The following is a 15097-nucleotide window of genomic DNA, read 5'->3' as shown; positions in this document are numbered from 1 at the left end:
ACTTATTATCAAATGGCCAGGAAAAAATAATTAATTTCCCTTTTTCTTCTATTCGCAAATTTCATTATTGAAATGTATTTTTACAACATTGAAAGTGTCTGCTGGAAAGAATAGACGGAATTTGAAATGATCGTTGCTATATGTAAGTGGCTCTTAAAAATTCCTGGGCTTTTAACCCCTTAAGACGATATTGCAGAATGGATCTCTGAGAGGAACGAGAATGGTTGCTTCGATTTGAAAGCGAGGTGAAATCGACCGAAATGCAAACGTTTACTTTACTAGTCAGTGGAAATTGCCGTTCTTTATATAATTCTCGCTAAAATTCTCCGCATTATCTGAGCAATGCAATTTCTTATGCATTCAAATCAAATGGGAAAATTAGAATCGAATATAGGAATATAATTATTCCTATATTTGAATATTTTAGTAACTTATCGGTTTTATCTGTCTAAAAATTATTATTAATTATTAAATCAGTTATTGGATCCTGAATATTCTATTTTTAAGATTCCAGTGTTACATAAAGATTCGATACTATCATCTCGGAACGGAACAGTTAGTTTTTGTAACCATTCTTATCTGTTCGTTTTGAAGTGCAATGAATAATCATTTATTCAACAATGAAAGCTAAAAGCTCTTCTGCTTGCAATGTCCATTTAGTGATATAAAATCAATACGCATACTTTGTCACTTATGTATGACACAAAAAATATGAGAGATTGATAGTGAGTAACAGCAACTAACACTCAATGTCAGTTAGCACTCTCCACAAATTGATGGACTGTTCTCACCCACTCTCTCTCTCTCTTTCAAGGAAAGAGAATTTTCATAACTGACACGTTAACGCAGAAATGACGGAGTTTCATCCTATATATATATCACATATACTCGGAGCATTCTCGAATCAAAAAGGTATTCCCGTAGGGCAGAAGCGAAGTTGGTTCCGTAATGCGAAAATAACGGTCGGGGGATGAATCATGGTACAGCATACCCTTGGGCACTTAAGAGCTGCCCGCTTGGCCTGGTTGGTCTGAATCGACAATAATTGCACAAAAATCGATCCGTTAGAGCAGAAAAGGAAATTCCCATCATCCTGCGCTCTCTTTGAGCTTTTAGCCGTAGATGAATTTTCAATTTTCATCTTTGACACTCGATGCACTTGGAAGTGTATCACAAAAATCTATAATTCATCAAATTGTACGAATTTACTCTTTGTGAAACAAAGATTGATGATAGGGAGTGGAATTTTCTGTACAAGTAACGAAATTTTAACTTTTTTACAATTAGTCTCTAAGAGGGAAGGAGTGCAATATTTCTGGAATTGGATAATAAACCTAATGATCACCCTCTCATTTCAATTGCAACACTTCGTCAAGAACGAATTGAAGATCTGTGTTTGAGTTCGTATTTTCCCACGTGAGATTTCTTTTCTCCCATTCTGCATAGCAAATTTAAAATCGATTCCCGTGGAAATTGGCAATACGTGAAGAGAAAAGCAATGTTCTGGGGTTTCAGCGTGTTCCTGTAAAACTATCTGTTGAAAGCGTTCACGTATATAATTTCCAAGTCCAGTCAACCTGTCGTCGAGATGAACTCATGGATGTGACATCAAATAGAAAATGAACCGAGGACCAACGCTACCAGTCAACATTAACTGCATCATTAACGAATTACGAGGCACAATAAAGGCGAAATAAACGGAGCAGTATAAAAAGATTTATGAGTCTTTACTCTTTTAGTCCTGGTGTGGGTTTTCTTATATACTCTCGGCGTTCAGTCACCGATAAGTTTATAGTCATGTTGACTATTTGTACTTTGGCCCCGGGTAAAGGTAGTAGGAAGTAATGAGAAGGTTGAAAATTCCTTTGGGACACAAGTGCCGGAGTCGTTATCCGTGTTTTAAAATTGCAAGGAATCTCGCCACATCTACCATCATTTATGAGTCGCTGGCAACGATAAAGCGGTTACCATCGATTTGAAATTTTATATCAACTTGACTTTAGCTCACATTTGAAACGAGACCCCACGAATAGGTCGAGACGACGAAAAAGAATACGACTTTGTATATCGTCACTGGAGCATTAAAGCTTTGAAAAGCATTTCCGATTACTGAAGGCTGTTACGACCCTAAAGTGCAATATAAAATCCCAATAGAAGCTTTGTTTATTGTCACACTGGGACCGAAAAACAGCTCCCAGCGACAAATACTAATTTTCCCCGGCTATTTTTTCAGTTTGTATTTTACTGGGAAAAGTTCCTCCATTAGTCTAAATGAAAGAGAAAAATTAAATTTGAAAATTCTACAAATAATCGCCAAAGAATTAATATTTATTTTCCAGAAAACGAAGAGGAAATATTTATATTTACTTAAAATAAGAATAAATACTGTCTTTGGACACTTTTAAATTTTTTTCCAGTATCGCAAAAATGCAATTTTCTTGCCAACTCTGCAGCAACGGGATTAGCAACACCGCGGGAAGAAGAATAGCCAATAATATTTTTTCATTAAGCAGCGAGCTGGATTACTGCGTCTATTGAGACCAGGCAACGAAAGAATCAAATTATATTCCCAGTGCAATCAACTTTGCGAGGCAAAAGGAATCATAGAAAAGAATTGGAGTGGGAGAGAAAAAGACTGTGTTGTATACAAGTCACCGAATTGCCACCGCAACCTGGACTCGATTTATTTCAGCTGCCATGGGCACATAGATATATATCATCGTAATTTCTCCTTCATTTTCTTTCTCCCACTTGTGCGAATTCGAGTTACTCATCCACTCCACGGAATACTTTACTTTACTTGAGCTAGATTACCGGAGCATTTGTAAATAAATTCTCTCCTCTCGCGTATTCGGCCTCATCGTCCGGAAACTCTCTTGGGAGGGTTGAAGGAAAATTGGAACTGTAATTATTTTTCCTTGGCCTTTGGAATTTCACTTTCGAATCGCCACACAACTGAAAAGAGATTTCACTGGATTTATCTTAACCACTTCTCAAGGAGTTTGTTCGCATTTGTCCTGCTTCCACCCTGCAGGAGCCGAACCAAGAAATCTGTTAACTCATTTCATTTCATCTTCAAATTCTATCTGGCGTCGCTTGTAATAAATCTTGAGCAAACTTTCTTCTACAGAGTTATTCAATGCTAACAAGCTACAAGGAATGAATTATTTTCCTTGAATTTCGTCTGAAAGTGAAACTGACTTTTTGTTTTTAGTATTCACTTCTTCTAAGATATCTCTTTCAATTTTTTAATCTTACTATTTACTTAATACTTACGATGTTTACAATTCTTTTTAATTGCTTTAAGGGTCGATGTTTTAGGAATTTTTCTAAGAAAACTATTAAGTATTTCAATTTAAAAATTAATGCACATATAAAGGGTACTTTGAACTTTATTTTGACATGTTTTATTTATAAAAATAATTTTTTTTAAAAACTCTTATAAAGAATTTGCGGAAGCTCCTCCGAAGCGAAGCATCTTGCGGTGAGCAGGATATTTCTGTACTCAGGGTTGCCACAAAAGTTTAATTTTGCTTTTCTCTGACTTTTCCCTGATTTTCAGACGAAATTTTAACTTTTTCCCTGACCCTGAAGAACATCAATAACTTCTTTTTTAAATAAATATTTAATCATTATTATTTTTTATAGAAATTAAGATTCTCAAATTCAATAATTTATAAGAATATTATTATTAAACATAAAGAAATTGACCACTCCGAGTCTTCGACTCGAATTTAAATTTAAATTTAAGATGACAGAGTGATAAAATCATTATTTCATATCATAAGAATATTGTAACTATAAATTCAAATTTTTAAAAATTTTAATTTGAACCCTTTTCAAAATTCAATAATTTCTAAAATTCCACACAATAACTCTTCTAATATTCAATTATTATTTAAAATTTTAGCTGAAATTCATTTTTTAATAAATTTTTATTAGAAAATTTTTCGAGAATTCAATTATTTACATACAAAAATAAATAATTTATATAATTGAATATTTCTTAAAATTCAATTATTATAAAGAATTTAAAAAAAAATTTTGAAAATAATCGAATTCTTTCGGTGAATTTAAAAAAAAATTTAAGAATAAATTCAATTTTCTATTATTATATTTAAAATTGTAAAAAAATAATTGAAATTTTGTGATAAGTTTGGTTATTTATAAAAATAATTGAATTCTTGCAACGAATTTTATTAAACAAATCTTTAAAGAATTTAATTCATGTGAAAAATTTTATTTAAGAAAATAATTAAATTACAGAGAAAAATATTATTATTCATGGAAATAATTCATTTCTTGTGAAGAATTTGATTAAAGTTTTTTTAAATAATTGAATTGCTCAGAATTTTTTAAAACTTTTTGAAAATAATTAAATTTCATGGAGAAATTTCATTAAAAAATTGAAAATAATTGAAATCTGACAAAGAATTAAAAAAAATTCTTTTTTTAATAATTGAATTCCTGTGAAAATGTTTATTTTTGAAAAGAACTGATAATTGTTGGAAAGAATTTTATTCAAATTTTTTTAAATAATTCAGTTTTTCAGAATTTTTTAAATCTTTTTTGAAAATAATGAAATTCTATCGAGAAATTTCATTAAAAAATTGAAAGTAATTGAAATATGACCAAAAATTAAACGTAAATTCTTTTTTAAATAATTGAATTCCTGTGAAAATATTTATTTTTGCAAAGAATTGAATTTTAAGGAAGAGTTTTATTAAATTTTTTTAAATAATTGAATTCTCAAGAAAAATTTTATTATTTATAAAGATAATTGAAATTTTGACGAGAGTTTTAAAAATGTTTTTACACATAATTGAATTTATGCGAAGTAGTTCATCACTTTTGAAAATAATTGAATTTCTCAATTTCTGTAATCAGGTGTTTTTAAAATTTTTATTTAAATTCATTAAAAATTGATATTTTCTAAAATTTCAAATTGAAACCTTTGAAGTTCATCTATTTATGAAGATTGTAAACGCAATTCTTTTGAAATTCAATTAATTTTGAACTAAAATTCTTCATTAAATAATTTCTAAGTAATAATTTTATGATAGTTCTTCAAGAATTAAGTTATTTAAAAAGAAATTATTGTCAGAAATAGATAAAATTGAAGGGTTTATATTAGAATTCTTGTCAATTTTATAGTTTATGAGTCAAACAAAAAAAAACACCAAAATTGAGAATGTTCTTATGAATTCTAAAAATTTAATTTTTTCCAGTACTTTTAATAAAAATCTCTTACTTTTCCCTAATTTCCCGCTGACTTGTGGTGACCCTGGGTCTGGATCATCTAAAATGAAAAAACAAAAAATTTCTCATTAATATAATACATAGATGATTCTGGGATTAATCGAAGGAATAAACAAAATCCGAAGTGGATGTAACCCCATAAAGATATCCAACATTCTTTGACAAAATCTAAACAGAGATCATAGATCAATTGCGGACTAAGTGGAAATGTCACCAAATTGACATAAAAAATTGCAATAAAAATCTTGAAGAGAAATCTTGAAAGTATAAGATAATGGTGACGACATCTTTCGGTGAATGTTGTGTGTGACAGAAAATTCGACACGAGCGTTTGTCGCGTTACGCCCCAATGTAAAATCGCATCACGAAGGCGGTAAACGCAATGTTCCACGTAATTTCGTTACCACGTATAGTTGTCTGGTAGAGTACACTCAGGCTTCCAGCGCGTGCACTTGCCCATTATCACTGAAAGCACGGCACTCTCGATTATCGTGACTTTGTCGCCAGCGTAGAACTGAAAACGCGCCTCAATGACTCTCGCGCTCTCCAGTCAACCCTCGTACATGTTCAACTGTATAAGATTCCACTTGACGCAAAAAATCAAGGACCATATAAAAATACATCCTTCTAGCGAAAAAAAAATTTGCTCATTTCTTCACTAACTTTTTTCTCCTCTTGTTCGCTTTTACCTTCTAGAGAAGCTAAAACTCTTTTAAATTTCCCTATTAGAGCAATTGTAAAAAATGACCAAAAAATATACCTTCATACAACCTTTTGATGCAAATTTCAGAAAGGCGTAATACATTCTAGAGGAAGGTGCGCTCCTGTTTTTGCCAGACAGTTTTTTCCTTTACATCATTCACGGTACAAATGGTAGACGCAAGCTGCTTTTAGGAACTTCAAAGAGTTGACCACCTTACCCTTTATTTTACGTATTTCTCTTGTCCTTCTCGTCATCATTACACTAGACGATCGCACGCATGTATGTGAAGGTTATAAACCGCAAAATGTCAGTCTACCTTCGTCGCTGCGACTCAAATGAGATAAATAAGCAGTTTCGTCTTAGGCAACACTTGATAAACTTTCACAAAGGATAATTAATACATAGTGTGTTGCTGACTCGTGAACTTGTTGACCGTAATCAACAACGTTCGGCAAAATTTTCAAACAAGAATATAGTCGATAATTAGACGAGATAATGAGATATCAAATTTTTTTATCAATTGGCAAAACATAGGCAAATAGTTGGCAAAAAAGTCGACTTTCTAAAATGTCTCCAATATAGCAGACCTCAGTTTACCGTCAATGATTTAAGAAAAATCTTCAAATCCATCTAAAGAGATATCAAGCATAATGGATTCGATCCTTCCTTTTTTTCGGGGTTATAAAGTTTAGATCAATGTTTTCTGGAGACTTGGTCCATAGTTAAGAAGCGCACAGAAGAGATACTCGAGAACAAAGATTTCTTGGTATTGAGTAGAGGGTGCCTCTCTCTCTCGCAACGTTTGTTAGGATTTGTCATTCTCGATAAAGACGAGTCTCAAAGTACGAGGGTTAAATCCTGAAGCAGAACGAGTCTCTCGTTTGGCTCGCTCAGACACGGACCCATGGACCCTTGGTCGTCTAGAATCGAGATTATAAATATTGATCCTGAACGTCCTTCAGCTTCGAGTGCACTCGAGGGTTCCTCTTGTCCCGCATTTCTATACTCCCGCGAAGTCAAGGGCGTTCTTCGGGGCAAAATTGAAATCCGAGAGGCTTCTTCAAGTTTGATACGGCAAGGATCACAAAATTTAGAAAAATGACACTATTTATGATCAAAAAAGAACCAATGAAATAAGAATAATACGAAAAACTTTTTTTTCGGATTAGTTTTGTTTCATTGGTTCCTTTTTGGAATTGTTAAAATAAATAATTGCAGTGTAAGAAGTTGTGACATTTATTGGAAGGACATTACAAGAAAAGGGATTATTCATTAACATAAGAGACTTTTCTATATTTAATCTTCTTGTTTACTTTGAGAGAGACTTTTGTTTTGATTGAATTATGCGCAACCTTTCGGCGTAGGATTAAGCATTTTCTAATAAAATCTTTCTTTACTGAGGGAAACAAAAAAAAGCATTACGGTGGCATCTTGTAAAAGTAAATTGAATTCTAACGGATCGATAATGTCGTTACTTTGTCGGAAGGAGTATTTTCGGTTGACGGAATTCTGTCTGCACTTGAGTGAGAGAGGCAGATAGCAGTGGCGAAGTAATTGGTAAATGAGTCAAGCTGGGCGAATCGCTTGAGGCAGCAATAGCCACTTAGCCACATTGCAACGGGCATTAGCGGTAAGCGAATTAACGAGAGCTCGGTTAAACCAAGTTAGCAAGAGTGCAATGGTGATGGAAAGGCTCGAAGGACGAATGGGAAACCTCTAAGATCAGTGATCGTCAAGTTAAGCCGACTTGGGAGTCGAGGTTGAATTAGTAGTTCCAGGCTCGACCCCGTATCATGGGTCCTTCGCTTCGTCTTATCTCATTCTGCGACCCCGGGTTTCGTTAATCAAGCCACCCTAGCGTTAAGTCTACTCACACGATATTCTCCTCAATCCTCTTGTCTCTCTTCACTATCATCCTGTCCATCTCCAAAATAATGCAATTCATGACGTCGACGAATCCGCTTACTTCCAGAACGACGCCTTCCCTCTTTCCCGTTTCAAGTAAATCCCATTCCAAGTTGTTTCTTACTAATGGCTGCCACAACTGATTTTCCCCAATTGTGATAGGTTCTCCAAAAAAGGCACACAAATTGCCTCTGTTTACTTTCAGTGAAATTTCGCTAATAGGTTGCTCCACTTTCATTAAAGTAAATTACTCTCTCCTTCGAGAATACAAATTATTAATCAACTGCGGATAAAGCAAGAAATTATTTCAAAGTAAAAGTGACACCATTCCATATTCAAACTGATGAAAAAAAATACGTAACTTTTTGAAAAATAAAAGAAAATAAAAAGGGTAATAGTAGTTGAAAAATATCCAACAAATGAGCGTCGCAGATAATCGACCCTAGACAGTCCTAGCGCACTTACTCAAACAGTTGAAAGCAAATTGACTTGTAAGCGGAACCTATTGGAAATGGCCGAACAATGTACTGCACATGAATTGCCAACTAATATGACTTTCTAACACAAATTGTTCTGAATTATCATGAATTTTACAACATTTCGTAATTACAAGTAATTTTCCTCTCAAATTAATATTAGATTACTGTAAAAAATTTCGGCATTTTATCCGATAATATAAACGGGAATTTTTCCGTTAGGAGAAAATCAGTTTTTTTTAATATTTAATAGGAAATATTTCCCAAAGTAGGTGGAAAAAATGTTAGTCCCATAAAAACGGGAAATTATTCCTTTATTATCGGCAAAGTATCCAAAGATCGCGGAATTTTTACCAGTATTATAATTATTATGACATATTTTCAAAGTTATTAAATGAAAAAATAATTCTGCCGATAAAAATCGGACATTATTCCATAATTTTTTAAAAAGTTTCGAAAGGTAGTGGATTTTTTACCAGTATTATTATGAAATATTTCTAAAGCGAAATAAAAGAACAGTTCTCCCAATAATTAATTGGAAGTATTTCCGAAGTTAAGAGGAAATACAAATTTTCCGAATATTTAGATGTTTAATGTCAAAAAGGTTTGAATTTGAAATTTTTAAAAATCTTAATTCTTATGGGAAAATAATAATTAAGTATTTATTTAAAAAAGAAGTAATTGATCAATTTTTAGTGTAATAATTTTTAAACTGAATCCGAATATTCTTTAGAGTGAAGGAAAAGTAAGAATTTTGTCTGGAAATCAAGGGAAAGTCAGGGAATTTAAAATAAGCAAAAGTGTGTCAATCCTGAGATTTTCATTCTTTTAAGTATAAGCCAAAATCCATCAGAAAATAAAATTCAGAAAAAAGAAAAAAATTTCTTATTTATCTAAAATGCACACAAACAAAATAGAATCAACGTCTTAATATTCAGTAGACGGTTTATAGAATTCATGCAAAATTGATTGTAATCATATTTAAGTAAAACATCGTCTTAGCTAGAATGAAATTATTTTTTTAATGAGCTCTTAAACAACTTTAGCAAGTTTCAAAGAGAGCCAACATTTTAGGTGAAATAAACTTTCTAGGCGTTAAATTATTTCATCATCTTCAGTCTCTACTTTTCCCTTAGTTATGGAGTAGAGACACTTTACGATTCTCTGCTACCTGGCTTAAGAGATGGACAACTTTTCATGGAATTATTTACCCTGCATTTCGGTCTTAGTGACGCCAAGTTCTTAAGTGCTGCTTCTTAATAGTAATTATTGTTTCAAACTGCCACTGAATTTCGTCTCTTTTTCATTAACTTGAAAAAAAAATTTATTCCTAATTGGCTAGATTCAATTCAATTCAAAAAAACCATACTCAATAAATATGATACTCCCAAAGGGGAATTTTTAATTGAACTTAATATTTTCCTTCCCTTTGTAATATTTTAAATATTTATTTAGAATACTAATGAATCAAAATTTATTATAATTAATGTAACGAATTTAATGGGGATAAATAATTCAAAAAACATAATTACATTCGTAATACGAGAAAATACATTTCAGTAAAATTTACTGCAATTTTCATGTCAACGAGTTTATTTGAAAGTTTATTTCTAATTACAATCAACAAAATATTCAAATTTCGTATTACGTCATTTTGGTAGTTTCATTGAGTCTGAGAATTCACCTAGATCACTGTTGTGTATTTCGAAACTATTTAAGCTAGAGTCTGCTAAAGTTACATCATTAAGGATTCCACAACTCTGCGCAACTGACTTCATTCCACATGTTTGTTATTGCACTTACTTCGAAAATTCACTAATCGCAATAAAAAATTATTTTTACAATTCACTTATTGTTTTTTTTAAATTAAATTTTCATTGTTGACGAAGAAGAAAAAAAGAAAATGTGAAAAATTGACTTATTGAACCGAAAGTTTTGCCTGACCGCGATAACACTGACCAAACAAATGACATGTGTTTTCTGAAACCTTATCTCAAAACTTCAAGGCAACTTGGAATTCTACTTTTTATCGGTATCAGAAATTCTGACAAATCTCGACTGTTATGGATGTAACTTTCTATTTCAGACGTATTTTTCCAAGAACACTTTCAATATTGAGAAAAAGTTTGAAAAGTGATTTAAAACTTTTTTTTTCCTTATATAAGTAGAAGGTTTATGGGTAATTGGATTACAAGGGTGGATTCTATAGATGCAGAAGACTTTTTTTCATCTATATACTACACTTTCTGAAATATCACCAAAGTCTTAATTTCCTATAGGACTACTTTTACTATTACTTTATTGCCGTCATTATTTTAGGTAATATCAATAATAGTCGATAAAACAAACAGAAATTATTTACACAAATCGTAAGTAAAGTGTGGTTTTAAACTTGTTTAGCTTTTCCAAAAAGAAGAAACGTTTTCTTCAAGTGATTTAGTAATGTAAATAATTAAACAGACTGGATAAAATAAACAGTAATTGTTTTCACTTCGTAGATTAGAAGCTATGGTTCTGTTTATTTTGAGACAATACAACTGTCGCCATAAAGTCTCTGGATGATAAAAACCAATAATTGTTTTTACAGAATTAATAAATAAGTTTCTAATCATTTGCATGTAATTAAAAAAAATTTGAATGGTTGTTATAAAATGTAATTTTTTGTTTGTTTACAGTTCGCGAGTGTTAGTGCAATGAATAACGTGGGTGATTGGCAGTCATTTAAAAGGACCTTCATTTTGTTTTGGCTGTTTGTTTTTACGGTTGGAGCATCAGCAGCCGGTACACTGGAAAAGCTACATGAAGGTAAAGTAAAACAGTTTTCCTAGAAAAGCCCAAGTATGAAAGTTTCATCGTAAACTCGAAACCTCGAGGACGTGGATATTATTTACCCTTTCGTTCAGTCCTTCACTCTTGTGAAACTCAGAGTAAAGTTACATACAATGCGCTTTCCTGCAGAAAAATCCGCGAAAAGAAAATTACGAAAATTCATAAAAGGACATAGTGTCTCTTTTTAAACGGATGGTGAACAAGTGGAAAAACTTGTAAAAAAGAGTCGTATGTCACTTTTTCTTTTTTTTCTTCTCTTGTGCAGAGAGCACTTTTCTTCGCTTCGCGAAATTAGTTTCGGGACTTTGATGATCTTTTCTTCTTAGCGACTCTCGTATTTTAGAAACATGACGCAAATCTGTAAAGTTCTGTCGTCTGGAAAAGCGCTCTTACCTTTTTGGCATGAATTCAATTTTACAATGGGAAATTTTCAATTGTCTTTTGATTTTCTTTTTTTTTGTTAATTCTATAATTAATTTTCAAAAAATAAAAATATCTTCATATGGAAAAATCAAATTCTTCATTATGCTAATTAAAGTACGAACAGTAGATCTAGAAAATATGGAAACTGCTTCTGACAGAAGTCAGAATTCAGCAGTACCCTATGACAATCATAAATTCGATTAACATAACAAAGCAGCGTTCTGAATAGGGTCATTCGAATTTTGAAATTAATCACGCTTCGCCACGCCGCAGATCAGTATTCCAAATCAGCTCCTTTATAATCCACAACCATAGTTATCATCGATATTAAAATGAATTAATTAATTTGATAATAATATTATATGTTATCATGACATTTGCAAATTTAATTTAAAACCATGGTCTCCTAATTGCATGAGTGAATTTAATAGATTGTTATAATGAATAAATCCGGTAAAGTGTAAAATAGTTGTTACCATTAAAACTAAGTAATAAGAATGGAAGAAAAATTAATTAACAGTTTGTGGAAAAACAAAAAAAATCAGCTTATAATTTTTTTTTACTATGGACATTGATATCGAGTGCATCTGATGGATAAAGCTGTATATAAGGTGTATATATCTGAAGCATCCTTCCGACCGATAGGTTACTTTCACGTTTCTCTCTTCGTTCGTATATGTGGGCGCCTATATACATTGAGTTTCTCTCTAAAGTAAAATCCAGTGGGGCAAACAGCGCTGCAACTTCCGACTGAATAAGCTTTACCTCACTTCCGCTCTGGACGATGTAGTCTTTGACGAAATACATACGCTATTCCTTGTCCACTTTGGCCAATGACATTTTGCCATCTACGTCTCATATATAAATTCTTTAAGAACTCTCGATGTACTTTTCAACAACAAGAGTAACGTTTCCTGTTCACTGACCGATCGTTCCTTAACTTCTTTTATTTAATTTTATGGCACGACGATAGAAATCGCATTAACGTGGCATTCTTCGCTGCAAGTTCCGAGTCACTCGACTTCTTCTAGAATTGTCCTCACTCTTTCTGTCTTTCTTCAAGAGACGTTCTTTATTTACTTATACTTACTAAGTTAATGAACCAAAGATGTCAGACGGAATTGTCTGAAAAAAATTACTGCGCATGATTCTGATTTAAGATATTTCAGCACTAGGGAAATTTCCCTACGGAAAACGTTCTACCTTAAAAATCACTACATTCCACCCACTTTGAAAATCGTTTAAGCTTTTCCGTGAAAGAGAAAAGATTCTTTCGTCCTTTTCTCTTTCGATTTACGATTAAAGTTTTCATTCTGTTTTGACCTGTTATGTCTCAGAGTGAAACTTAACATAACAAAAATTGTTAAAGTTTTTATTTGAATCCTTTACAATTAGAATCATAGAGAAAGAGTAGATCCAGATATCTTCAGGGACACTGAAACAAAATTAGAACTTTGTCTAATCAATCGAGAATTTAAATGAGGACAGAATTTAAGAGTAACTTACCTTTTAAGATTATTATTAGAGTCGTAGACCCAACAAGCGATACCTCCTTCGGAGTGAGCGGAAACAGAATATGCAGTAGATTTCCTTCGAATTGTTTTCGGGCCAACCAAAGTGAGATGTCCGGAGTCCAGGTATCGAATTATTTGATTTGACGTTGAAGTCAAAATAATGCAGTCCTTAGAAAAATAGAAATGTGCCTCGCAGTAGAAATTATCTCCTTGAATGAACTTGACAAAGACGAGACTTGATGCACTTGGTACTTAAAGAGATTTTTGGTTCTGGAGTAGAAGAATAAACTCTATGACAATACACAACTTGTAAACTTGGTCGCGGTTTCTAGACTGACACGAAGAAGACGCGAAGTGGTGACTTGTGTCTAGTTAACTTGAAGACCCTTCCTGGAGTGCCAGATTCGGCAAGAGTGGCACCTTTTATACTATTCCTTTTGCAAGGGATACTACGTCATACCAACCACTTCAATTACATTTTGGGTCAAGACGTACTTATTGATTTAACTTTTAATTTCTGCTCAGACAGGTGGGGAACTAATAAAAAAATGACAAGATACACATGACCATATTTGACATTTACTATCCAGACGAAGACTTCTGAGCAATACTTGCTTTAATTAGAAGAAAATAAGGATTCAGATTCTAACTTCACAAAATATTACTTTATAAATGACGTGACAGACCTAATGGAAAAATTGTAGAAGCACCTTAAATCTGGATACCTCTTGAAGATCCATAGAGAGATGGGCACTAAGACAGTAAACTTAAATATTACGGTAGTAGCTCACTCAGAGTGCGCAAGTGAGATTTTTTCACTTTTCTTAATGCTTAAAATAAAGCCGTAAACTCCATTTTCAACTTTTATTCTTATAGTTCCTGTATAAAATCACTTTATGTATATATATTCTTTATGCATAACTTTTTTTCTAAAAGAATCAGGCTTAAGTTAAATCTAAAGTCACGGTATTTAAAAGTCGAAGAAAGTAAGTTAAAGTACTGCAGTCTCGTAGTTTTGCCGCATGGAGCAATAAACGCTTTGTATGTGTCTTCCAGTTTCCAGCAGCCAACTTCCGGTTTCCGGAAGGTTTCCGGCTTACGCGGTCCATGAAAAATTGTATTCGTCTTGGTTCCTTACAATGACGCAAGAGGAGGACTTTCTCTCTCTCTCTTTCTTCATTTTTCCCCTTTCTCTTTACATCTTACTCGATCTTTTTTTTCTATCCTTTTTCCAGAACAACTTTTCACTGGTCTTTTCGAGCTCGAAAAGCATCTATCATCTAAGAATACCAAATCTCAACATTTGTTGAAATCTTCATTCTAACCTGCTGATGTCGGTCGTTACTAACCTTTCTCTCTCTCTCATTTGAGACATACATTTTCCATCTCCTTTAGTAGAAAAAAAAGGAAAAAGTTTTGGAAACTAGTACATTTCCACGTGCCGGCACTCAATTCGATTTGATTTGTGATATGGAATACGAAGTGGAAAATTCTTAGACATGTGTATATTTTAGGTAGAGTGAGAGAGATGGGAAAAAATGTAGTTCTTACTGAAAGAAGCAGGCATAGATACTACTAACACGATGTAGTTTATCGTTACGACGTGCGGTTATGTTGCATCCGATGTTTAAGCGCCATCACTACCGGCCTTATATAGCCAGGACTATATCATGAGAAAAGTTTACAAGGTATTATACGTGGGCATGTATCCTCTAACGACCGCGGCGTGACTTATCAGAAGCGAAAAATATCCACCTTCTCATAAGGTCCTATATACTGGCCCTTTATACACCGCTCTGTAAATCTTCCGTATTTCCGTTTATGAATAGACCGTACACATGATCTTATTATGGCACTCTTTTACACGTCTTTTCCTTTTGTTAAAGACATCTTGTATTTTAATCTTTTTTTATCTTGTAAAAGAAACAACACTCTTTTAGCAATGCTGTTATTTCTTAAACATTATGAGAAGAGAATATTAAATGCTA

The 15097-nt window shown here is 32.7% G+C and overlaps 1 protein-coding gene across 3 annotated transcripts in view; it reads left to right on the top strand.

Moving 5' to 3' along the window:
• Nucleotides 1-15097, top strand: part of LOC122501751 (semaphorin-2A) — a 335557-nt gene that overhangs the window by 172813 nt on the left and 147647 nt on the right. For all 3 annotated transcript variants that reach the window (XM_043611465.1, XM_043611467.1, XM_043611466.1), the window contains one exon: nucleotides 11019-11148. In XM_043611465.1, the coding sequence (XP_043467400.1) occupies nucleotides 11019-11148 (130 nt within the window). The remainder of the gene's footprint in view (nucleotides 1-11018; nucleotides 11149-15097) is intronic.

The sequence above is a fragment of the Leptopilina heterotoma genome, unplaced genomic scaffold (genome assembly GCF_015476425.1).
Source record: "Leptopilina heterotoma isolate Lh14 unplaced genomic scaffold, ASM1547642v1 Lhet_214, whole genome shotgun sequence".
NCBI classification, from domain to species: domain Eukaryota; kingdom Metazoa; phylum Arthropoda; class Insecta; order Hymenoptera; family Figitidae; genus Leptopilina; species Leptopilina heterotoma.
Note: the sequence above shows the minus strand (reverse complement) of the source record. Positions and strands in the feature narration are given on the sequence as shown.